Here is a 27657-nt window from a genome sequence, read left to right on the forward strand (position 1 = left end):
TACTACTTATTTTGCTGTGTGAATTAATGTGTGGCTTAATTTGAACAACTTATTAATACATTTAGGATGGTAATTTTAGGGACTAGAACATTGGCACCCAACTCTCAAACTCTTTTAAAACAGCGCTAATACTTTGGCAGCAGGCACAGGATTCTGCGTGATACGTGAGTAACGTATTTAGCACTGCACACAAAGGCAGCAGGATGAGACCAGCATTTCTGCCCTCACATCATGTCTGAGTGAGTCCTCCCTCCACACTCTTTTACACTTGCCTGACATGGAGACAAAAAGCTAAAGAAAAAAGATCCATATATGGCTAATCTTTGGATTTCCAAGATGACCTCTTTGGGTCTCACTTGAGCAACAACTGGTGATTGAGGAGCTCTCAGGCTCTTCATTCCTACTGTGTTTATTATTTAAACTTCTTGCCATGCTTCTGGGTTCTCTGATCCACTTTCAATTTATAGGAAGACTTCAACACTGCTTGTGTTTTCTAGAATTGCTCCCATAGGTATGAAGATGGCGAAAGTCTTCAGAGTGAACTGCAGTGGAGTGTAGAGTGAAATGGACAGAACTTTGCCCAGCTGAATGTTAATGTGGTGGCAGCTTGTACAAGGACACACTTCAATGCCTCAGACATGAGAAATAAAGAAGTCCTATTGCCTCATTCCAAAACACTAACTTAATGAAGTTGTGATCTTTAACTCAGAATTATTCCAACGTTCCTTCAAGCTTTGCTTTGTGAATTTTTTGATATTAATTGCTACAATGAACACATTTTATATGGCATTTAACATATACACATAGGAATCTGGAGTAAATCAAATTCAAGACAGATGTGTTTCTTTCAAGACAAGACAGGAACAGCAGAGAAAGATGAAAACAGAATAATGATTAAAAAAGTGTAGCAGAGAACAAATCTTCTCCCTATTTTAACTATCTTCTCTCCCACTGTCTAATCTTCCTCGCTGTTTAATCACTCTTAAATGTTCCACTACAATTCAGATGTGAAAAATGTTAAGACTGCATTTTTAGTCTTTTGTATAAACACATTATTTTAATGCAAATTTTTACAAGACACAATCTCATTCCGCAAAGATTTGGTAAAGCTGCACAAAAAAGTATACTACTTTTCATAACTGCTATGCTGTGTGAACTCTGCCAAGGAAAAACTAGCACCTGTTTTTACCTACTGATCTCATTCAGTGAACAATTTGAAACCCCATGCCATCCTGGCTGTGTGTCCATGTGGGTCTCTGCATACTCATTTACACTTAATTGAGGCAACACTCTATACTGATGCATCTCATTAAATCCTTATACCAGTTATCTCTCCTTATACCAGTATCTCATTAAATCCTTATACCAGTTACAGCCAGTACTGGCTGCTGGAAAAATGAATTGCAGTCATTTGGTTTTGCTCTTCATCGGTACAGATAATGCAGTAAAAGAAAATTTCAGAATATTTTCTACTGAACAGTTATTTCAATATTTCTCATTACAAGCTTTGCATATGAAATGAAGAATAAAAAAGTCATTTATTAACAGAAGGAAATTCTTGCAAAACCCTATTGCTCAGTCAAACGGAAACTTAAAATACATGACATCACTAGATGCTGTTTGAAAGATCACCTTAATTTTCTTACAGTTTATGTTCAAAACACCAGGTGCTTCTAGAATATTTATCTTTACATTTTATCAGTAGGCTAGTATAGGAAAATATTGTGACATTCAGTCATAAAAAAGGTTTTTTATGAAATTACTCTGGCTTACAACTCTTACTTCTTTAGAAAACATTGAGAAGCTAGAGCAATGCAATAATTCCTGTCGCAATCTGGCAGTGAGAAAGCAATATTGAGGAACAGAAAGAACTGGTTGCTAAACGGTTAGATCTTAATTAATTTCAAACATTTTACACACTTAACTTGATTCAGCTGTGAGGTATAATCCTAAAAATATGTATATTTAGCAATTGATATTGAAAGACACCCTAAAAGTCTCTCGGCTGTTTTCCACCACTTTAGTAACTTCGAGACATGCCATGATTTCCACAGTTACAGCCAGCAGTGAATGCTAAATGCTCTTACCTGTACACTTGTAGTCCGAGGCGACTCCTTTAAGGCCAGCATCGAACACTGATATTTCTACTTTTTGCTTTCTGTGGTGGCAGCTCAGGAGCATAGAGGGCTGGGACACAGTGAGGTAGAGAAATGGCTGCAGCTCTATATCCCCAGTTCCCCTGCGACCAGGCTGACGCACAATAGTTATACCCAGGGCTTGTCGAGCAGATGACCGTGTGGAAGCATGCAGACTTTCCAGGGACAAAAGACCCGTTTTTCTCCCAGTAGACGAGGGAACGTTACTGTTCAAAAGGTCGTCTGCCGTGACAGAGGAGATGCGTGGCTGACTGGGCTTCTTGCTATCATGGCTGCCTCCTGAGCCTGTTTCTGGAAGGTTCAAGGAGCTTTTGCTTATCTTCCCACCGTCTTTCTGATCTTGCACTGATTTTGATTTAGGTAAGGCAGTGCACGAGTAGGTCATCAAGGAGATTCGACTTGCTGTAACAAAAATGTCAAAGGGAATAAAATTGAGATTCTTCACGATGGAAGACTGGCGGGAAGGGCGGGCAATGCGGTGCTGGCTGGTACCACTGTGCTGCTCGATCTGAATGATTCTGATCTTAACACTATCGCTGCCAATCCCACTGTCCTGCGCTCCACTATAACGGGAAGAAGTCTCGACTGTTCCTCCATCAGCCACATCCATTTTTTTCTGCTCTTGTTTGGAAACCTGCAAAGGAAAATATGATATTAACTTTAACACAGTCACCACTCATGAAAACACAGCAGGTGTCTGTTCCAATGAAATGATGACTCACAGTAGCTGAAGTGCCAAAAGAACATGGGAAAGATAAAAAAGGAGTAATGATTTCTAGGCTTAAACAACATTTTTTTTTTTAATTTAAGCTCTTTATTTAAACTCCAAATAATCTACAAGAAATTCATGGCTTAATATAAGACCATATATCTGTGAAATAATGTCCTGTAAATAAAAAGTCTAGTTAGAATTGTTTTCCGGTTTTGAGCACTGATGCTTAAAAAGTCATCTTTGTTACTAAAATATTTTACTATGATCAGATGAAAAAGAACAAAATATTAACCTACTGCTGCATAATCACAAATAGACTAAATGGAAAATATAAGCTGAAATGTATAATATTATCGCATATAAAATATTTTTATAAAGTCTATATAAACTGCCTTATATAGAACACCAAAGTTAAAGGAAACATCAGCACTATCTAAAGACTGGCTCTGTGATGGGGTATGAATTCTTAGCTCACCAAGGCCACACATGGTATTGGCTTGTGACATTCAGAGGGTTTCACAGGAGAAATCATTGCATATAGAAATATTTCAAGAAGAAAACATACACCACTGATCAACATCAATAAAAAAAAGACTGTTCCTTCTATCACATGAAATGCAAGAGTGAAACAAAAAGTTGCAAAGCTGCGCCCAGAGTCCACAGCCTCAGGTTAAGAGATAGAGATACCCCAAGACAAAGCAGTACTTCAGGAAAACACACTTTTAACGCTGTTCATGAAACAAGTAGAAATCCTATCAGGAGCTTATATATATGCTCCTATCAGGAGCATATACTCAAATATTTGGGGAAAAAATCTGCAGAAATTCAATAATCATCATAATGATGTATGACAAATTCCTCAGAATAATATGGAGAGTTATACATTCACCCTGCATAGCTTTCACAGCATAATCAGCACTTCCATCTGTGCCGCCCAGAAGTGTTTTTGCTCTGCTTTGAACAGAAGCTAACATAAAAAAATGCCCAACTCAGTAGGATTTGTGACCCATCCAGCCCAGTACCCCATTTTTGACAGCACCAGGAGGAGACTGTTGAGAGAGACCATGCACCCTGGCCACTCCCTGCAATCTGTTCCTCTCCTACTCCCCAGGCATCCACAGCTGCTGCATGTAGAATGCCAGTGGTACATGTCTGTGTAGTCAGTTTAATAACCATTTCTGGACTTCTTGCCCATGAATGCATCCACTTTTTTTGGAACACACTGACAGTGTCTGTCCTCCACAACCTTCTGGGGCAACAAGTTCCAATTTTTTACAAAACTATTTCAAACCATCTCCTCCTAGTGACAATGAATTTTCCTGATCTTTTGTAGTACATGAATAGAATGTTCAGGTTCACGTTCAGCTTACTACTGTTGCTATGACTTCGTAAACTTTGACCACAGGGAAATCCCAGCTTTTTAGTCTCTCCTCACAAAGAAGCTGGTCCACCACCTTTATCTTTTTAGCTTCCCTTCTCTACTTCCATAACTCCACAATGTACTGCTTCTGTACAAAGTATTCAAGAACTGGAATCACTTTGGCTTAATATAGCAGTAAAATGATGCCTTTGGTCTTGTTCTCAACCTCCATCCTGATGATGCCTGGTATTTTGTTGGGGTTTTTTTGGCTGACACTGCATATTGACTCAATGATTTTATTTCTTTGTTCCAGGACCTACTTCAATAGTTTCTCCTTATCTTCTCCACTCTAATGAATCTTAGGAATGGGGAATATGAACTAGGGCAAACCATACCTTAACATCCTCTTGAAAATAAAACAATGAATTCTCACATTCAATGAGTTCTTATGTAATTTATTGGCAACTACAGGAATGAAAGACAGAAAATTCTTGAATTTCTTCAAATTTCTGTGGTCTTTGTACAGCAATATTAATAGATTCTACATGTCCTGCAGAAATTGGTTTATGGGAGAGGTAAAGAAAAGCAGTTTTTTAAAGGTTGCTTTATATTGTGCTTTATGGAACAAAGGAAGCAATCCCCTCTCCTTTTCTTTAAAGGAATGAACATACTAGAAAAAGTATTACAGAGGAAATCCTAAAACAGAGCCATTAACTAGCTGAGATTTTCTTTGAAAACGTTTTTGCCAGCTAAGGTTACAGTCCTTTCAGATTCACTCATGTACATATTTTTCAAATAACCAATAAAATTCTTTGTGGCTCATTTCTATAGCAGACTCATATCACTGACTTGTAAATGTGATACCACTTTTAATACAGCCTCTGTAAAAATAACTAGAGACCATTTTAATGAATCGCTATGCTGTGAGCCAAGAAACCCTCACTCTTCCTGATATTCTAGGAAAGTAAGGCTATTTACACCTTAGCCTTTCTGCCTGGTAAACTATATAAATGCTTCACCCATATCCTGCACTAACAGCACTTTCAAAATTGGAAGAGATGGTATTATCCCTCATGTATTGAGGGCAAACAGAAGGCAGAAAGGAGGGAGATGTGAAACAATCTTGCTGTATCTTTCATGGAAATGCTGCCTGAAATGAAGCAGAAGGCATATGCTGCTAAACCCAGCAACTCTTAATTGCTACATAGCCATTAGCTGAGTCTGATGAACAATCTTTCTAGAAAGTACAGGTCTGTAGTGAATGATGCTTTTACCAGTTACTATGTGGTAGTCTCTTGTTCTCTATGCAGCAGAAATTTCTGCAGCTTCCTGACATTTAGGTTACGTATGACTTGGCTAGAGGGATTCAAAATACAGTGTCATCCACTAAATGATAACCTTCCAGGGCGAAAAACACTGCATGTGTATGACCAAGTGGAGGGATAAAGCACAATACTTTTGGTTTCTGAATGGATCCTCTCTTCTCACACCTAAACAGATTTAAATTGAAGCCCAGTTATTTTCTTATGCCTCTTTTTTTAATAATTAAGTACTTATTAAATGTGCTGCTCTATATAAAGCACCTCAAAGAAGGCAAGAAAGAAGCTCTGCCTCCATTCCCAGTCCGACTACAGTTTCTCTGTGCAGACTGCTGCAAGGGTGCTAATTGGTCCCAACTGCTGAGCTTCCTGTTATGTGGACATTTGACTACAAAAACTTTACTGAGACCCCAAATCAATTCACGCAGGTCACTGAACAGCACTCAGATAGCAATTTCTGCTCTGTACTAAGCAGCATGGAATATGAACTGGTGCCCGAAAGGTGAAAGACACCATATCCTATTACAGTTTTCCATGCCACCTGGTTCCATGATGAAACTTTGACTTACGTATGCTCTTACCGCATATATTATAAAGGTTGAAACAAGTGAGTAATGATTTGCAAGACAGCTTTATACAACACAACAGAGTACAAAATAAAGGTGCAGAAGTATCACTGAAACTTCTTGCATCCATTTCAGCTCGGTAAACATCAAGGCTTCCAACCATGTTTCACAGTTAACCCGAAAATATGCCTAGTAATAAACTTGGGAAGCATTTAGGTATTCCTCTAATGGGATAAGGAGATGAGCAGGAACAACTCTCAGAAAAACAACTCTAAAAAGACTCTTTGCTGCATTATGGAAAAAATAGGCCAATACTTTAAAGATGTCAAGAACAGCAATATTAGCTTGCTGTTAGCAAATGTAATGGTAACATTTATCATTGGGCTGTATTGTATCAATTCTCTTACTCTTTACATAACCCATTTAAAATGAACAATAAAAGTTTTCTTTAATTAGCTACTGGTGTGCATTAACATGATCATGATTAAACCATAAAAACCAACCGTACATTACTCTGGTCCCCTATCCCATGTGTTTTAAATTATTTTAGTTGAAAATGTACTTTGAGTCCCTTTTAAAAGTTCGACCTTCTGCTTTCAGAGAATTAAATGCATATTACTATAGTGGAGAAGATAATGTTTCAGACCTCCAGGCATATATTAAACACACTGGCAGCACATTAGACAAAATGCTTTACTTATTAGATACTTCCTATTCTAAACAGTGTCATCAAAGGCTAAAAACAAAATCCATATAAAAGCTGCACAATGCTTCCACACAGAACCTGTGCCAAAATCCCTGTACTTTCCAACTAATGAGGAAAGGATGTGTACTCTTAACATATGAATGTAAGATTTTCCAAGCATTCACTTTAGGAAACAGGACTATTGATTCCACATGGCTTATGTTAAACGAAACTGTATTGGTAAAATAACCTTTAAGATATTTGGCATGATAACTATAATTAAACAGTATTCAAAGGAATAAAACAAAAGGGAATTTGGATCCACAATGGCTAATTAAAATAAAATGAAAAAACACGGCATGTCATCTATCAAGATAAATTGTTATTGTTTAAGAACTATTTAAATACTGTTAAAATATACTTTTAGATAAAATCTGAAAGGACTGGAAAAATATTTGTGGCTTAAAAATGGATAGTTTGGTGAAGAAAAAAGTATAGGATGCTGAAATTTTATGCTGAGATAATAGCTTTAAAGCTTTGAGCATAACCAGATGGTACTTAAATCAGAGGAATTCTACAGTTTCACTGTCAGAATGAGTTGCAGTATGGAAAGGTTTTCAATAGCCAGAAAAAAAACATGTCAAGATGATAGTTTACTTCTTAGATCACTTCAGTGCATTTTCTTGTCCTTTCACAGTTATATGTCCTATCGATACTACACACCATAGAAGAGGTGTTGAAAGCTACACTAGTAGCTGGGGAACTGTGGCTAATTCTTCCTTTTCATGTGTTGCGATAGGTAACTTGACTAGCTTAACCCTGTGAGTTCAATAGGGCATATAACACATATATCTATCGAGTGAAAGGGCATGGAAATGGCATGTCCTGTAGAACACACACAGATAAGTACATCATAAAATCAAGGACAAATAAATAGGTTTGCTTTTCAAAATTGGCAAGCAGTCTCATCTGAGGCTGCTGCAAACTTAACCAGGTAAGTCTTATTTACTTTCAATTTCTGACAGAAGTATTTAGACGGTAGAGACATGTCTTCAAAGTTTTCACCCCATAAAGAGTGGCAGTAAAATCACCAAGGTAAACACACAATCTAATACTTTAGACCAATAATTAACACATTTTCCACATCAAAGAGAGGTGTTTTACAACAATTGGTAGCATTTCTTAATTAGATTTCTTAATCTCTCAGGAGTTTTCAACAATAACAAGTGTAAGCATATGCAAATTTCACCAATAGACATTTCTCACTTTTACGTTCTTTTTCTGATACTTGACAGGATAATTCTTTAATTAATAGAGCAACTGTAAGCAACATAATCTTTGGAAGTACAACTGCACTAGATGAAAAGCAGCTACATCTGCATGATTTTTCCAGCTTCTCATATTAATTATGGTTATATAATGACACTATTGAAGTAAAATTTCCAACTATTTCTTAACTCTGATCAAAACCCTTCAGCCAATCATGAGATCATGCTTCACATTACATAAGCTACAGAAAGACTCTCAAGTGTGAAACCACAAAATCAAAGTGCCAATCACATCTGCTCCACCACTGTTGCATGTGACCTGGTTTTATTTCTTTTGCTAAAAAGTACTAATATTTACTCGGAAATAAAATCTTCCCTTCTGCACAAACTGAGTTACAGGAAAGGAATATGGTCCACTGATGTGATTAAACTAGCATTGCAAAGAAAACACTGCATAGTTTCTTCCTGGCTTTGTTCTAAGTACTTCATCTACTCCATCTAAGAGTTTCCAACAGTTTAAAAATTTAGTTTATAGATCATTGTTATCTAATATACTATTTTTTTTTGTTTGCCACATTGTTCTACTGAACACTTCAATTAAAACATTTTTATTATGTTTTGCATATGAGTTATATGATTGACTTTAATTCTGACCATTATCAAAATTATTTTGGAAAGTGACATATTAATCTCACACAGAAAATATAATGAAAGACCCACAGACAAGCATATCCCACTGCTAAATTATGACTTCCAGTCTAATACAGTTTCAAATTAAAACAACAGTCCTACAATTAAATCTAGACAGACTTGCATCTACTTGTATCAATCCAACTGCAGAAAGAGTTCTGTATAACATGAATCCAATGCTGTCCTCCAAAAAGGGATTAAATCAAGCCAAAATGAGGCAACAAAAACAGCAGAAATGCCTTAAGTAATTCATTTAATTTAAAAGTCAAATGTCGGCTTTTTTTCTACTAAGGAATTTTCTGTTTAAGCAAAACTTATTGCAAAACAAATGATGCCAATTTGAAGAGTAATAATGTATATGCACTCCCAGACCTACAGAAATACTTTTGATGGCAATCCAATTGTAGTTTTCACAATACTGCAGGAATTATGTGAAAGATATGATGGCAAGGAGCAATACAACCTCAGCTACTCAGTGAAATGTTGTGCCAGTAAGAGGCTACATTTTGTTGAACACTGATGCAAATATTCATAAATCAAAGTTGAGCTAAATGCTCCAACTGTAACATGGGTATACACAAGTGCTATATCCTTTCTAACACTAACAGAAGCTTTTTTTATCTTAGTACAAAGAATGTGTTTATTTTGATACCTTATGAAGTGTCAGTGAAAAACCTGTGTTCTGTTTTTCTTAATTTCCAAATAAAGGCTTTCAATTAAAAAAGACCAGACCAAAATCTGGTACTTTTTTCAACAGTAATTTTTCACTAATATTTTCCCTAAAAGCATTAGCTGTATTTGGTGTTAATTTTCAGATTTAAATTCAGAATTTTAAGTTCGTATCTCTGCTTTTACACAAAAAAGGATTAAAATACACAAGAATACTTACTTTAGACACGGCGAGTATTTGTTCTTTTTTGCACATTCTTTTCTGTTGTTTGGGGGGTTTTGGTTTTGTTTTTTGTTAAAGCCAAGAAACAGCATTTTTCCACTGGAGTCTCTTTGCACATTTCATTTGGACATTTAAAAAAGCAGTAGTTGAAACTTCAGCTTGATTTTGCATGAATTCACGTGGCATGTACAGGACAACCTGGGATCAGGCCCAGCCGTGTGGGTTTAGGAAAGGCAGGTTCTGCCTGACCCACCTGATGCCTATTATGACCAAGTGAAACTTCTAGTGGATGAGGTAAAAGCTGCAGATGTAGTCTGCCTGGGCATCAGTAAAGCCTTTTGATACTGCCTCCCATGGCATTCTCTGGGAACAGCAGGCAGCCCACAGCTTGGACAGGTGCATTCTTTGCTGGGTGAAGAACTGGCTATATGGCTGGACCCAGAGAGTGGTGGTGAATGGAGCCATGTCAAGATGGTAACTGGGCGCTACTGCAGTGCCCTAAGGCTCAATACTGGGGCCATTTTTGTTTCATGTCTTTATCGATGATCTGGACAGGGAGATCATGTGCACTCACTCTGTAAATTCACAGATGAGACTAGGTTGGGTGGAGTGTTGATCTGTTGGAGGGTAGGAAGGCTTTCCAGAGGGATCTGGACAGACTGGATCGATGGGCTGAGGCCAAGGGTATGAGGGTCAGTAATGCGAAGTGCTGACTCCTGCATGTGGGTCACAACAACCCCATGCAGCACTACAGCTTGGGGGAAGAGTGGCTGGACAGATGGCCAGCAGAAAAGGACCTCGGGGTGATGGTCGACAGTGGCCAAGTATGAGCCAGCAGTGTGCCCAGGAGGCCAAAACAGCCAATGGAATTCCGGCCTGTATCAGAAACAGTGTGGCCAGCAGGACCAGGGAAGTGATTGTCCCCCTGTACTCAGCACTGGTGAGGCTGAACCTCAAGTAATGTGCTCAATTTTGGGCCACTCAGCTCAAGAAGGACATTGAGGTGCTAGAGCATGTCCAGGGAAGTGTAATACAGCTGGTGAAGGGTCTAGACACTAAATCATATGAGAAGTGGCTGAGGGAGCTGGGGTTGTTTAGCCTGGAGAAATGGGGGCTCAGGAGAGACCTTGTTGCACTCTACAACTACCTGAAAGGAGGTGGTAGCAAGGCCGGGGTTGACCTCATCTCCCAGGGAACTAGTCACAGGACAAGAGGACATAGTCTCAAGCTGTGCCAGCTGGACAGGCTGGACATCAGGAGGTAGAATTTTTTCACTTGAAGGGTAGTTAAGCATTGGAATGGGCTGCCCAGGGAAGTGGTAGAGTCACCATCCCTGGAAGTGTTCAAGAAATGACTGGATGTGGCACATCATGGTGCTATGGCTTAGTTGGCATGATGGTGTTTGGTCAAAGGGTGGACATGATCTTGGAGGTCTTTTCCAACTTTAATGATTCTATGATTCTATGACATTCTCTCACATTTCAGTACAAGACTGCAATTTTTCCAGTCTCAGTTTTGGGTCACATTTCCATGCAGTTTAAATAATTTAATAATATTAAATATGGAAATATCAGATGATCCACTGTTACGACTTCCAACCATGAAAAATTTAACGAAGTTGTTTACTCCCATTGGAGTAAATTGAAATAGTCTCCCCTTGACTAATATTCAGCGTTCTGTAAAATAAATTACAAGATGCAGAAGACAATGCCAAATACCCTGGCAGTGGTTCAAAGCAGGATTCAACAAAACCACAGAAGACATATTTAGGCATCGTTTTATAGGAGAGGATGAATGAACGCATCAACAATAAAAGTCATTATTGTAATGTGGTAAAGTAACTTGGTATGAGACTTTCATAACACAGACTCTGTCTGCAGCCCCTTTAATGAGTAAGTACACAGTTAACTGAACTATCCCCAGCATCAAATGCCACAACCTTTTCCTTCATATGTATTAGATACTCTATCTGTTTTGAACATCTTAAAGGCATTTAAAATAACTAAATCCACAGCAGATTAGAAGATGTCATGTACAGACGCTGCCCATCTAAACAAACTTCCTTCTACATGATTTCCAGTAATGTAAGTCAGACTGAGTCACACTACATGCCACAAGCAGAAAAATCCACAGTCCAGTAGTCTCTAGTGAGAAATGTCCAACTGCTGGCACATGATTGCTCACTGAAATGCATGCTGGGATCTTGTGTGGCTCAGGTTTTAAAGCTGCCAGATGTCTGGAAAATTATCTTCTCAGTGCCTTAATGCCTTGGGTTTTTTTTAGGTTGCTACATCTCACCTGTATCAAGCCAAATAAACTTGTACCTATCCTGATCTTTGACTAATGTTCCAATTTGTTGAGAAAATTTTACAGACTACTTGAGGAAGTAAAGCATAGGAAATGGCACATGAACTAAAATCCAGACAATTAAGAATACGTTTTTTTGGCAACAAGGCCATCACAAAATATCCCCATTTTTAGCAAGTTGTTTGTCTCAGTCTCAGTGTGCAATTCCATGCCAGACTGAATTTGTGCCTCCTCATTTGTGCCTTATATGACGATAAAACAACCTGTACCGCGTCTTGAAGCATCCAACAAATAATCCCAGGAAAAAAACCAAACCAACCCAACCAACCAAAAAACCTGAGAAAAAATGTACTTGTTTTCTTGGCCTGTTTCCTGCACTGGCTTATTGTACTACACAAAGCAGTGAAGGAAAAGGACAGAGCATGGCAGCCCATCTTGGATTAACTTAATAAGCCTCAAAATTGCATCCTAAATCATGTCCTCTGAACGTGTTTAAATCGTTAAAATAAGGAAAGGAATTATGGCACTGAAGCAGGAACAAAAGGTCAGAAAGGGGACCTCTGCAAGGCTGCTTCAGGAGCAGATGACACATGGAGCTGCACCTACAGGCTTCTCTGACTGAGCAGCCCTGGCAGTTTTCCAGCCACCTCAGTCTCTTGGTGCTGGGAGGCTGCTTCAAGGCACTCAGCACTCAAACCATGCTGAGATTTGATTTTATACCTTACTGGAAAATCAACGGAGAACTATCGTGCAACATATCCTGCAGCAGTCTGATATTTTGAAAGCTTCTAACTGCAGCACTAAGATTCCACTGGAGCCATTCAAATCGTGGGCAGATAATGATGCTGAATTCAATCAGAGGGCCCAGATACAAACACAGGTTTACTCCTTGATGAAAACCACTTCTGACCTTTACATGCTTCTATATGGCATTATGACAATGTGCTATACTAAAGACGCAAAAATACTGCAGATATTACTGAATATTATTTACGTATACTGTTTTTCCGTAATAATAATGTTTTCCCAATTTGGGGCCATGAAGTTCTTGTTGGTTCACTAACAGCTGCTGCTTTATTTTATGCTTTTTCCCTTACTTGTTGCATGTTATTAAAATACTCTCTTAATAAGTAAAATCTTTTAACTGGTCATAAATCCATTTGCTGTGGTCAGCTTGCTCACAGACGAATCTGGAAAAAGACCCAATGAAGCATACTAAACCCAGACTTTAGAATATAATAATACTCAGAAATCATTTTGCACAAACACCAATGATTCAGTAGAAACACAATGGGTAAAATGCCCAGATGCTCAATGTGTAATAAGCACTTATTGGAGGAAAAGACCTTACTGCCTTCAGAAAGAATTTTAGGACAAAGAGATTTTCAAGTGCATGTTACCCACTGAAAAATAACAGTTTGGCAGATAATAATATTGGTGATTCTGAATCTCTCCTACTCTCTTCTGCCCGTTTTGGAAGGCAAAGAATCAAGAAAAAGAGCTGATCTGGGGAAACCAGGTTGCATGTTCTAGTGAAGAAGCAAAAAAGGCATAAAAATCAGTGCAAGAACACAGATGAACTAATGCAAACACACTGATTATCCCTGTTGCTGTGTGAAGTAAAAAATGTCTGAGTTCCTAAAATAATGTCTCAACTCACTGGTCTTCAGACAAATATGAATTTTATAAAACATATAGACAGGATTCCTACTCAGTACAGCAAACAGATTTTTGGTTTTATGGATTCTCTATTTTAACGAACATTCCCATAATCTGAAATCGCTGTCACTCTTAATTTCTGAGAATACTAAGTCATTATTACTCCTGTGCTTTGATGGAGAAAGTTAAAATTTGTGAAAATATTTATGTAGGATGAGTCAAGAATTAAGCTTTCAGTCTTGATTCATACAATGAGTCAGAGGTAATTTGGGAGAAAGCTACAGTCAGTGAAATGAAAAGTTGGAAATAATACCTAGGAAAATACACAGAGAAAAAAGTGCTAATATGCAAGGTTATTAAGCAAACCCACTAGGCACAGCAAAAACATTGAGCTACACACTATGTAGAAACAACTAAGAGCTTTGCAATGTCTTCTCTCTAGATCAGTGGTGGCAGCCGAACTAAGTTCAGCGTAATTAGAAATGGCTACAAACCTGAATTTAATTCAGTTAATGTTATTAGTATCATGTGCATGACTCATATCAGTCTTTTATCACTATCATAATCTATGATTTCACAGTTTGATACAGCAACTAGTAACTCTATCAGAGTGAAGCTGGCTGTAAAAATGGAAGTATTGTTCTGCTGTTTAATCTCCTCCATACTCATCAGAAACACTCCCCAATGTAAGTCAGTGTGACAACTACTTCTTCTATCTAAATGGGATACAAACAGTACCAGATTTTATCATGCTTATCGAAGCCACTGACCGTATGCACGTACTTTGTAGTCCTGTCACCAAAGGGTGACACTATACTAAAAAGTAGTTCATTGTAATTTTACTATATTGGCTTTTGTGATAGGAGGCAGAAAACACTGAACATATTAGAAATCAATGAAATACAGCTATGTAATTAATTATCCTTCCACTCTGAACACTGTGTGTCCACTAAGAAACACTATTATTTTCTCCACCTCATTCAACCAAAGTTCAGTGCAACATTCAAACATTCAAGACAAGCAGAAAATTATTATTACTGACTCAAGTGAACTTCCCTGCAAGCATGAATTGTTTGGATTCAGAGTTCAGAAATCCACATAATCCCAGAAATTAACGCTGCTGATCAGGAGATGGAGGATATTAATATTCAGGAACTATTGTCTACCTTTGGAAACCTCAAATGAAGCGTAAAGTTCAAATCATACTCTTCCATTCAAAATATCTAGTTCAGGTGTCCCAAGATTTTCATAGTGTCACTGTGGATGCAAGTTGTGCAGCACTGCAAGGGGATGAATGAAGCTCTTCAAAGAAATTTAAAATGTTTCAAAAACCCCAAACGAACTTGCTTAGATTTGAAGTGTAAATCTAACATATTTCTAAAAATTCCAGGCTAACACACAAATCTTCTGTCCTGAGAAGCTTTCACTGTATGAAACCTCTGTGCATGTGTGTATACCCACACACGTGTGTATGTCCTTTTGAGTAATCCTCTTGTGTTTTGCCATCGGATCTTCATATCTTTTCTGTAAAGGCTTCCCGTTTTAGTGTGAATTTACTTTGGCCCTATTTCTCTTTTTTTTTATTTATTGAAAAGGAAGATTTCTGCCTTTGAAGACTGTTAGAAAAAACCACAGCCATTTTCTCAATATAAGAATTACATCCAAGTTTCTATTAAAATGAAACTGTTTGCTCATATGAAGTACTGAGAAGTACTACACACTCCTTCAAAAAGATCTCCCCGCTGGTTTGGCAACAAAACCAAATGATGAGAATAAGTTTCCTAAGAATGGAAACATGGTATGGCAATGACTAAAGACACTGGCAAGGACCTTATTTTGATAGTGTCCTTGAATTAACCATTTTATTTTCAGGAAAACATCCGACAGGTGGCTATGTGGGAACTCAAGTACTAGTAAGACTACAAGGGAAATGATGCAAGGATTACTCAGCTATTCCAGCTAAGGGTTTTTATTGGCACCTTCAAGAAGTTACACTCTTGGCACTCTCTCTGACACCACTGAGCTACATACTTACATTTAAAACTTTTGAACAGCTCAGCAGTAAAAATTATCAGAAAACTATGAATGCATCTTACGCATTTCAAAATATTTAGCCATTCCACAAATCTTCAGTACTCCATTAAAAGCAAGTAAACCTAATAAGTCTACTTACTAAGTGGATAATATTAATCTGTAGAACAATCTATACTAAGAAAATGAAGTTATGCATGATGTAAATTTTGTCCATCAATTACATGCACCTTAAATGCGCTAACGGATTTTAGACACATCTTCATGTTATTACGTATTTGAAAAATGCCACACAAATTAACTCATACAGCCTCCATTGACATGTCAAACTTTCAGGCCTTTAACATGAACAGAAATACAATTAAATATTCACCATCTTACAAAGGTGGTGCAGAACACAGATTTTCAGGTTCAGGTAACAGTTATTCAGAAGTCATTTTTTTACTAAGGTCTAATGAATGAAGAATTCTGATTTTAGACTGCATTGGTTTTTTTAGTTTCAAACATTCTTAAAGTATTTAATTTTAATATAGCTAATCCTGCTCAGCATACAATTGCTTGTAAATGACCCAAGGATACTGTTGCAGCTCAGACTCATATCAATTATTTCAGACGAAACAGCATACACTACTTAACTCTGTCCAATAACAAAACCTGGACCTCCTGGACATTTTGTATCCATTTGATTTTATATATATAGAAGGCTATGTTTTTTTATGTTTAAATTCACTATTGCTAAAATTTGTTCATGCAAATACTCTTGTCACACTTCAAGCACTATAGAAAACTCTTGAATCTCTGCTAGAACAGGCAAATGAGTTTGTGAGAAGAGAGTCATATTTGTTTCCTGACAAAATCGCAGGCATGAGTTACAGGATGGATCATTCTACTAGACATCTCAGATGATGTAGCAGTACCTGAATCTAAAAACAGAGTACAGCTGTCCAGAAAAATTAGGAAGGCAGCTAATATGATTACCAAGAGTACTCCCTGAAAAATAATGCCTCATTGTTTTATAAACAGGATAGTACTACAATGAAAATATAGCCATAAGAAAATCAGTATGAAATTAAGCAGCATATTTATCCCCAGCTGACCATCTGGTTCATAGAAGCCATACAAGTGACCAAACAGTGACTATTGCCAACTACTGAATAATGGCTTTCCTTCTGTCGCAACATTTATTTTGGCTTCTCACCATCCATTTCCTGTTTCTTTACAAAACAGATATAAAATTAATTAACATTGAGACTTCTTTTTTAAAAATTTGTCTTAGAATGCAACATATTACATTCTATTTGAGGAAAACTGACATATAGAGTCAGTATATCAGCTTTATTTACTTTTCAAAACAGGTTAAAATGCATGATAAAATTGTTTCTCATGAGGGAATGCCAGAAAAGGAGGGTCCTTCCCACCAAGAAAACAGGGAAGCTCCAAATCAAAATTGCTCACTGATGGCAACTTCAATTAACTCCTTACTGGTTTCACCTATCCTTTTTCCTTTTATTCCTCATCTTTCCCTTTAAGGAAAAACCCCATCTTATTTCATTTTAAAATGAAAGGAATTACAGAATGCATGTGTTTATAATTACTGTCAACTTTTCTGCACTACCTAGCAGCTGATGTTCCATGCAGTAACTGGTGCTGTCTAAAGGTAAGTTTGCCACAGCATCAAACTGTACCATATAAAAGCATCTGATGACTCAAAGGAGAAGATTAGTCAAGATCAAAGAATGCAGAACCCTCAGTCACACATCCTGTGACCTAACACTCAAACTTTTGTCTCCTCATCAGATGATTAAGCAAATCATCACTATGACACATTCAATGTCCACAGTGTGAGAAAGTCCAAGCACACGTTCTCTCACATTACTCTTTAGGGTGAGTTAGAGCCACCGTCTTGTCTTGATTGATTTTGTCCTGCCTACATGACCAAAACCAACCGTATTTCTTGTTTATGGCAAAACTATAATAATTCTTACACAGTTTATGGCTTTTTCTAATTTTTGTGGGTCTGTGGGATTTTTGTGGTTTTTCTTTGTTTGGTTTTTTTGCCTTTTTTTGTGTTGTGTGTTTTTTGTGGGTTTCTTTTATTTTTTTCTCCCTCCCAAAGTGAACGAATATTTTTTGCATGTGTTCTAATGTAAAGAACAGTTTGGATTTTGGACCTTTTCAATAACAATAGCTTTATTATCTCTGTAATGAATACATCAGATTTTTTTGGTTAATACATTAAGTGATCGGAAACGGTGAAGTTCTAAATTAACTTTACATACCATTTAGTTGCTATTTTACTTTGATAAGGAAGTACAATAATATTGAAAGTACTGATACTAAAATAATTCACATGTAATCTTCAAAATACTACTAGGCAGGGTATGCAACAAGGACATCAGACAGAACATTTATGTCTTCTAGACTATTTCACTAAGGATAGTATGAGACAGAAGACATGCAATTCATTGAGCAGAGACAAGAAGGTCTGGTTCACATAACCAAGCAGAAGAAAAGAAGCTAAAAAAAGCAACTGGACTGAACCCTCATTTGCACTTAAAACTCATGTAAAAATTGTTCTAGCCCATCAAGCTCCATCTTAAAACACTTAGAAAAATACCAAAAGAGAAAATAAAAAAAACCCTAAACCTTGAGACATTAATTAGTATTGATGAGAACAAAAAGGGAAACCAATGCTCCAGGGGTTTTGTTTGCTTTTTTTCTGCCTTAGTGTAAGCTTTTTGCTTTGCTCTTATAATTTATTTTTCCCAGAAAATAACAACAATCCCTATGAGGTGTTTTCCCATTATGTTCCAGGGAGTCTTTAAACGCTATTGATATGAAGTTTCACATTATTCTAGTGAATTACTTGTATTTTTCCTTTCATTAACAAAATAAAATATTGTTCTGTGTTGAACCAATATTCCTTGGAGTGGCCATGCAAAGAAGATTGGGAAGCATGCCTATAATTCACAAACTTCTTTGCAGATTATTGTTTTGGGTAAATTCCTCCACAGCTGTGTTTTATGTGAAATCTTGATACACATGAACATCTTACCACCTTAATTTAAGTGGTCTCAGAAAACACTACGGAAAATGTTAAAGAAATTGGCCCTGAATCTTGCAGTGTTTAAACAGCTATGGGATACAACATTCAATTTTTCCCCCCACATAATCCATGTGCTTGTGGACATCAAAAACTAGCAGGAAAAAAGTTTTTTCCTAGCCAAAAAAGAAACATACTTTGAATTTGTAACTTTAAGTCTGGCTTTACAATACCACAAATTCTTTATCTTGTAAGTTTAATACTGATCTTTTTTCATATATTTGTTGATCCTTCTCAACTACCTTAAGTCTGAATGCTTATTGAACAGAAACTTCCATGTAAAATAAAAATTCTCTTGACTTTGCATCTCAAAGAGAGACTATAAACCTTTTTGTTTTTTAACACTTTAATTTTGTATTTGCAGAATCTAAGCATGAAGATCTATTCAAAGAGCCATTTTGGTTGCAAGAATCAGTTTGAAACTCTCTTTTTTTCCTAGTAATTCTAGGACAGAAACTAAAGTTCACATATTTACAGCAAAATGCATTTCCCTTTGTTTCCTAGCTCATAATTTTCCCTTTTCACATTCTAAAGACATTACCCAGATGGATATGAAATGCCATTCCTCCTTATCAAAACTTTGTGAGCTTTTAGGTTATGGAAGTTATTGTGTTTTACAAATTCATGTGGGATGTACAAGGCACAGTCTGGATTTAAAGCACATAGAAGTGGCCTCACGAGGCAGGATTTAAAGCGTAAGACATTTCCTAATGCCAGTGACGCAAATTAGAGCCACTTTGGAGATCTAGTTGTGGTGTGTGCTTAGAAACTACAACTTTCTACAATCCTTCTCATCTGCACAAACACTTCTCTGGATATATTCCATTATTTCTGAAGCCATAAAACAAACACAGTGGGAATAACCAAGCCTAATTTTAAGCTAACCCTTGTCAAGCTGCTTGAGAACCTCTGTCAACTGCTTCAGATCCAAATAATCCAAATCTTGTTTCTCTCTCTACTTTGTTTCTGTTATCTGAAACTTTAAATTTTGTAACCGAATGAGAAGGTTTATAGTATCTCATGCTTTGAAATGTACAATCATAAAAGAAAGGAAACTACCAATTTTTCACACAAAAACGCAGTCCACACATCCCAGGTAATGAGATTGTTGCTAAACATTTTAGCAATAAATTAAACATATTATCCAGCTGCAATAAATTTGTGATTCTTCAATTACTGAAGTGCTGACCCACCAGAAAGCATCTCATAGCCTAGGATATGAAAGTTATGGTACTACATGCTGCACAATGTGCAACTCCCTGAAATGAAAATGCAAAGCTTTAAAATATGGGGCAGAACTGAGCAGGTACACAAGACCTGATCCGTAGATGTACAAGTTACAAGAAATACAAAATTATTTGAGAAATATTTTATAGGTTCACATTACAATACCTACTGCTTCTGGGACATTACTAACACCATACACTGAGTTTGCTCTGCTTTCACTCATTGCAACAAATTTCCAATGCATAATGAAAAAAAGTCTTTAAACCCTCACGAAGTTACCTTCATCCAGAAGATACCTCTATCTTTACCTTTCTTATATGCCAACACACTTTAGGAACCAAGACATATCTAAACTCAAGTGATCTGTATAAAATACAGACACCAAGACTGTTTTGGCTCTTTAACTCTGATCACCTTAGATTTCAGTAATTAAAAGACTAAATATAAACAGCTTCTTCAAAAGAAACTTGTAAATGAGGATGTAAGTTTCAACATACTAAAACCCCTTCAAATTACACAAGATTTCCATAAGGATACTAACCAGTCAACACAACAGCTGTGTGACAGTTCATCTGCCCTTTCACACTTTGCCTGGCTGACTTCTTAAGTAGTATTATCTGGGACTTGTTTTACCAGTTTTCTGATTGTTATTATTTCTAAGCAAAATACAAATGGTAAACAAAGTTATGTTTGTTTTCAACCAAAAATACAGTACTATTTGAGGTTTTTTTTTTGTTCTCCATATGAGTAATTGATAGCCTTGACTGAAGTTTAATTAAATTGTTCATCACTCAAGAGCTTGCTCTGCCAAAGTACGATTGGCAAAAAAGACTGCTACAAACTCAATTAGCTATCATTCTTACAAAATTTTATGTGTGATACAATTGTAATACCACTTTGGTACATAACTCCTACTGATAATGTTCTTTATCTTACAGTGAAGTTACAGCACAACAGAAGGTTGATGAGTTGTCATAAACAGAAATAAACTGTGAGAGAACATAAGAACAGTCTTACTGAGCCTGACCAAAGATCCTTCTAGACTTCCATTCTCTGATAACAGACATAAAAGGATGCTTTTAGAAAAAGGTATAAATAAAGCAAGCACAGAGAAATACTACTTAATCATATTCTTCCAGACTTCTACCAAGGTCGACACTGGGTCCAATCTTGTTTAACTTTCTGCCAATGACTTGGATGAAGGGGCAAATGCCTCCTCAGCAAGTTCACTGATGACACAAGGCTGGGTGGAGTGGCTGATACCCAGAGTGCTGTGCCAACCTTCAGAAAGACCTTGACAGGTTGGAGAGATGGGCAGAGAAGAAATTTCTGAAATTCAACAAAGGCAAATACAGGGACCTGCACCTGGGGAGGAATAACCCCATGCAGCAATACAGTCTGGGGGCTGACCTGCTGGAAAAGCAGCTCTGTGGAGAAGTGCCTGGGAGGTTCTTGTGGACAACAAACTGCCCCTGAGCCAGCAGTGTGCCCTTGTGGCCAAGAAGACCAATGGTATCCTGGGGTGCATTACAAAGAGCATTTCCAGCAGGTTGAGGAATGTGATCCTGCCCCTCTGCTTAGCTCTGGTGGGGCCTTACATGGAGTATTGTGTCTAGTTCTGGGCTCCTCAGTACATGAGAGACATGGAGACTCCTGGAGCAGATCCAGCAGAGGGCTATGAAGATGATGAGGAGACTGGAGCACGTCAGTTATGAGGAAAGGCTAAGGGAGCTGTGCCTGCTGAGCCTGGAGATGGGAAGACTGCATGTAAGTATCTGCACGGAAGGTGCCAAGAGAATGGAGCCAGGCTCTTCCTAGTGGTGCCAAGCAATACGACAAGAGGCAATGGGCAGAACCTGGAACACAGGAAGTTCCACCTGAACCTGATGCAGAACTTTACTGTGTGACTGGCCATGCTATGAAACAGAATGGCCAGAGAGGTTGTGGAATCTTCTTCAGCTCTGGAGATACTCAAAAGCCATCTGGACACAATCCTGAGTAACATGCTCTGGGGGGACCCTGCTTGAGCAGGGAGGGTGGAGCAGATGACCCACTGTGGTCCCCTCCAACATGACCCATTCTGTGATTCCATGATGGAAGGGATAACAAGAAATACATCATCAGGACAGAAAATGGGTGAAGGCTTTCTATGACTGTTGGGGCCTGGCTAGCAGAGGAGCTGTAACTTCAGCAGTGGTTAAAGGAATGCTTAAGCAATTAAAAACAAGACACACAAAATAGGTCTTGCTGACCTTGTTTCTATCTTCATGCATTCCTGTGTTTGCTATCAAACACCTCATAATGGTCCTGTTCTCTTCTGCTGCCAGGGTTTTTAGGTTTAGTTTTGGTTTTACTGCCTTATAGATAAGTCGTTTTGCTAGCAAGCTGCTTGTTTAGGTACTCATGGACGCTGTGTAGCTCTTGTTATCAGTTTCCCAGGATGTGAGAGCGGGATGCAGCTTAAAGTTGTAACCTATCATAAGTAAGAACTGTATGCATTGACAGGTTGAGCAACCAATCCAAAGTTGTGTGATCAGCGCGTAGCTGCATGTACGGGAGACATTTTACTATAAATACTGTTAGGTGCCCTAAATAAAGTTGGCTATCAGAGCATCATATTGGTGTGTGCTGTAGTCCGTCCCTCACAAGGACCCCAACATTGGACATTCTCTGGAAAATACTTCAGATGTTTAACTTGCCTGGAATTTTAAGAGCAAGCATCTTCTGTTTATTAGTGTAACTGAATTTTCTCCTAAAGCCACAATTCTTGCAGAGATATTAACAAGAAAAAGTAATCACTTCAAAGTATCTTTTAGGTTCTTCAGGAAAGATACAAAGTAACTGTTCTTTGTATTCTAAATTGCCTTCAATGTAGACAGTTATTAGAAATGAACATTCCTTAGGGCAAATTTAAACAAACTATTGGTGTAGAAATTAATGTTTTTCCAGAAGTCTAGTGTTAGTACCAAGCTTATTGAGAAGTAAAAGAAAAGTTGGTTAGTACCACAATGGCCATAAATTTGAGGTGATTAACATTCTCTGACTTACAGTAAAATATGCTACCCATGCATTTCTACATGGACAGCAGCAGATCAAGATGTGTGATGGTTTGTATCTAATTTCTTTTTCAAAGAGGAGTTATTGTATTTTCCCCTTTTAAATGACAAATAAATGCTCTCTTGCCAAAAACCTCCAGGTGGTAAGTGATGGACACCAGGAAATGGATTTGCCAGGCTAAGAAACAAACTCCTTCAAAATTCACCTGTTTTATCACTGATCAGCAGTAAAACTAGTTATCATTTATACTGGAAATACTTTTACCAGAATATTAAAAGTTCTCCTAAGAATGAGGAAATATGTTCCTTTTATTAACATTGCACCTAGAATCTTAGGTGCATCACTGAACAAAGTCAGGACATGAACTGCACTTCGCTCTTATATTTGCATTTCATTTCCTAGCACTTCTGTTTCTGCTCTCCACGTGCAGGAATTACATGTTCTTCTTCTAACAATTTGGCATATATTAATTTTGAAAAAGTGAATAATTACAAAAAAGCAGCAACATTCTTTGCCCCTCAGGTAATATATCAAACAATATTTATGTGTCCTTACTCTAGACCTGTCAAGCACATCAAAGCAATATTCTTTGCAATAATAGACTATACCTCATGAAGGAGTCAGTACAATAGGTTCACTCTACATCAAAAGATGAATCTATAAAACAACATAAAGCTTGTAATAAATAAAAACACAGCACTGGAGACCTGGCATGAAACTCTTTAGAGAATATTAAAACACTTGCAGAAAAAAAGATTTCCAATAAATCATCACTTCTTTATTATTTTTGTCTACACTAATCTTTATGGCATTGCCCTACAAACCACCAAATATAGTCCCTTTGGAAATCACACCTCTAAAGTTTAAACAAGGGGTTGCTACTTTGATGACTGTCTATATTTATGTAACCAAAGCAGAAAACAGAGAACCACAAAATATATGATTTTTGAAGTAGAAGACAATTATGTAATCCTTCTATTTATCAAGAACTTCCAGGCAAATCAAGCTTTCTTAGACTAATGATGTTTATAGTTGCTCAACAATCCTCAGAATTTATCTACTCAAATATTTGGAAGAATGTAAATCTTTTTTACATTCTAAATGCTGCTTTTCCCCCCATCCTTCTTTCAATATACATGAAAAACATTTTCCCAATGAGATTCAAATCCAGTATATAAACAGTGTATTTTCTCTTTATTTTTCCAGCTTTAAAGTACTGTCAGCTATTTCAAATATGATTTCCAGACAAAAGGGAAAAGAAACAACACAAACTGCCACTCTGACATTTGGGCATTAACAGCAATGATAAGAGGACTAGAGCACCTCCCCTATGAGGTCAGGCTGAGGAAGCTGGGGCTGTTCAGCCTGGAGAAGAGAAGACTGCATGGAGATCTCATAACAACTTTTCAGTACCTGAAGGGGCTACAAGGGAGCCAGAGAGGGACTCTTTGTTAGGAACTGCAATGATAGGACAAGGGGTAAAGAGTTCAAACTGAAGGAGGGGAAGTTTAGGTTAGATATTAGAAAAACGTTTTTTACTCTACGGGTGGTGAGACACTGGCACAGGTTGCCCAGGGACGTGGTGGCTGCCCCGACCCTGGTGGTGTTCAAGGCCAGGCTGGATGAAGCCTTGAGCAACCTGATCTAGTGAGGAGGTGTCCCTGTCCATGGCAGGGGGTGTTGGGATTCGATGATCTGTAAGATCCATTCCAACCCTTAAATTCTATGATTCTATGAATTTCTAAAGTCATAGATTGTCATTTTAAACACTAAATAAAATGCACTTTTTCAAATGGAAGAAGATTCTTAAACTGGAAAAGTTTATGAATTAGTACAGTGGGTTCCCTACTGCATAATTATTTTATTATTTTTAGAAAATGTATTTATGAAACAGACAATGATTAGAAAATATATTTAATTAAAATGAAGTAAAGATTAATTATTTGAAGGAAATCTCACATCATAAGGTAATTCCAATCACAGTGCTCTCCACTGCCACTTTAATTGAAGATTCTATAAAACTAAATCATCAAAAAACCCTAGTGATGGAAAAGCTGGCACACCTGTCAGTTTTGCTTCCAATGGTACATAGCTTTCCAAAATATCTTTTTTTATTTGCCAAAATCAGTTCTAATGCTACTTCTTTCATCTTTAACACTACCCGTCTCATTTGGGCTACCTGTGAATTATCTGTCTGAACTTTCACCCCATCTATATTCCAATTAATACTTTTAATTTAATTTTGGCAATTTATCTGTTTCCATTAAAACTTGTTAAATCTCCTAATTCACTTAAGTTCATAAATCAGTACAAATTTCAGTTGTTAAGTTTACCTGAAATAGAGACTGAAATCGAACAAATCTAGTGTCAATAGCAACCTTTCAGAGCCACTTGATACCTCTGACAAAAGCCACGCACACTGATGATTGGATAATCTCTTAATGAAGCTGGACTCATTGTAATGATGAACAGTGTCATTCAATGTAACCAAGCCCGAAAAATTTCTGACCAAGTAGATCAGCTCACTTTACTGAATTAATTATTGGTTATTTAGTGAATGGATACCTGTGATGACCTAATATCATTCTAACCTGCTATGCCTGCTGAAAGAAAAAAGTTAGGAACAGCTCTCAGCACCTGGAAGATTATCGTAGGCTACTTCACTAAGTTAAATGGAACTCCACATTTTTCTGCTTACATGGTGTTGTGGTTTAACCCCAGCCAGCAACCGAGTCCCACGCAGCCGCTTTTCAGTGGTGAGGGAATTGGAAGGGTAAAAGCTGGAAAGCTCATGGTTTGAGATAAAGACAGTTTAATAGAGAAAGCAAAAGCCACACACACAAGCAAAGCAAAACAAGGAATTAATTCACTGCTTCCCATGGGCAGACAGGTGTTCAGTCATCTCCAGGAGAGCAGGGCCCATCACACGTAACAGTTACTTGGGAAGACAAATGCCATCACTCCAAACATCCTCCCCCTTCCTCCTTCTTCCTCCCACTTTATATACTGAGCATGATGTCCTATGGTATGGAATATCCCTTCAGTCAGTTTGGTTCACCTGTCTCAGCTGTGTCTCCTCCCAGTCTCCCATGCACCCCCAACTTCCTCACCAGTGTGGCAGTACGGAACGCAGAAAAGACCTTGGCTCTGTGTAAGCTCTGATCAGCAATAATAAAGCATCTCCATATCATCAACCCCATGCTCTGCACAAATCCAAAACAGAGCCCCCTACTAGCCACTGTGAAAAATGTTAGCTCTGCTTCAGCCCAAACCAGCACATAAGGTCCCAGCAAAACATTAGAGAAATTCAGCAATGCCAAAACTTAAAATCCTCCATTTAACAGAGCAATGACAACTTACAACTACATTTTGATCTTATGTTCAAGGCATATGTACAGAATTCTATTTTTAATAATAACGCTCTGGTAAATACTAAAACCCATCGCTATTATGTATTCTGGCCCTACTAAACAATTTATGTCTAGAATCAGAGATTGATTCCTCTAGTTGAATATACATCGAGAAGAAAAAACCACATTTGCTGAGAAGTCATAGTCTTCCCAATTGAATAATTGCAGTTTCCTGCATTAAGGTAAGTCTGTGGCCCATATACAGATTGTTTCCAATAATACACATATTTAAAAGAAAACTCAGACATACCATAAGAGACATTATAATTCTAATTACTGAGAGAAGCTGGCAAAGAGCCTACTTTATCCTGATTCTATCCTACATTAATTTTGTATGCTAAAATGCAAATCAACTGCAACTATACACATATGCATAACTGTGTTAGAACAGACACCACCAGGAAAGAAATACAATGAAGTGAATGTACAACTAAACACAACCAACTTAGTTTTCAAGTATCTCCTACTGTTAAAAAGGCTTTCTGATAACAGGTTAAACAGCACATCTTTGAATATGGTTGAACAGGTTGCCTGCAGGAAAGATACACAACCTAGATTATCTTAGTTAGTAATAGTAGGAGTGCCTACAGGATAGACAGACAAACACACTTACTGACCTTAAGCCACTGTCATACAAAATTCCATTCATAATCTGAGTTCAAATCTAACTTTCTTTTTTTCTCCCAACCCCAGCACTCAAAAATCTCTTCAGAGCTTAAATTTCCTTGAATCTGTTCATTAAGTCTGAACAATCATTATGTGTATATTACATGCTGGATTGTTTGTAATTAAAAAAGGCTAAATCCCTACTAGCAATGCAGAATTTTTAATCAGCTGGACACCTCCGGAAAAAAGGAGTTTTTGCAAACTTCCTATGGTCCATGGTCATCTTTAAAAATTTAAATGCATTTTTAGAAGTTCTTTCAGTATTTCATCCACAGGCACCAATGCATAAAAAAAAAAATGAAGAATTTACCAGTCATGTTCTCCTCCTATGTTTAGGCAACTTTTGAATCCTACACCTTCTCTTACAGTTTATTTTTCAGTACTGAAATACACATTTTAAAAGACACTCCAGAAATTTTTTGACACAAATGTATCTCAATCTTTTCAATATTCCAGCAGAAAAAAAAACAATTAATAAAACCAATTTCACTTAGGGTCAGCTAACTCGAAGGAATGCTTGGAATTTCTTATCCCTTTCCTATTCAGGAA

General features: G+C 37.4%; 1 protein-coding gene across 1 annotated transcript in view; it reads right to left on the reverse strand.

Moving 5' to 3' along the window:
• The window catches only part of LOC103803559 (vacuolar protein sorting-associated protein 13B-like), a gene marked incomplete at both ends in the record, with an annotated part of 219153 nt that overhangs the window by 92524 nt on the left and 98972 nt on the right, over positions 1–27657 (reverse strand). The window contains one exon of the mRNA XM_009076124.1: positions 2088–2790. Coding sequence (XP_009074372.1) covers positions 2088–2790 — 703 coding nt within the window. The remainder of the gene's footprint in view (positions 1–2087; positions 2791–27657) is intronic.

The sequence above is a fragment of the Acanthisitta chloris genome, unplaced genomic scaffold, assembly GCF_000695815.1.
Source record: "Acanthisitta chloris isolate BGI_N310 unplaced genomic scaffold, ASM69581v1 scaffold6186, whole genome shotgun sequence".
Taxonomy (NCBI): domain Eukaryota; kingdom Metazoa; phylum Chordata; class Aves; order Passeriformes; family Acanthisittidae; genus Acanthisitta; species Acanthisitta chloris.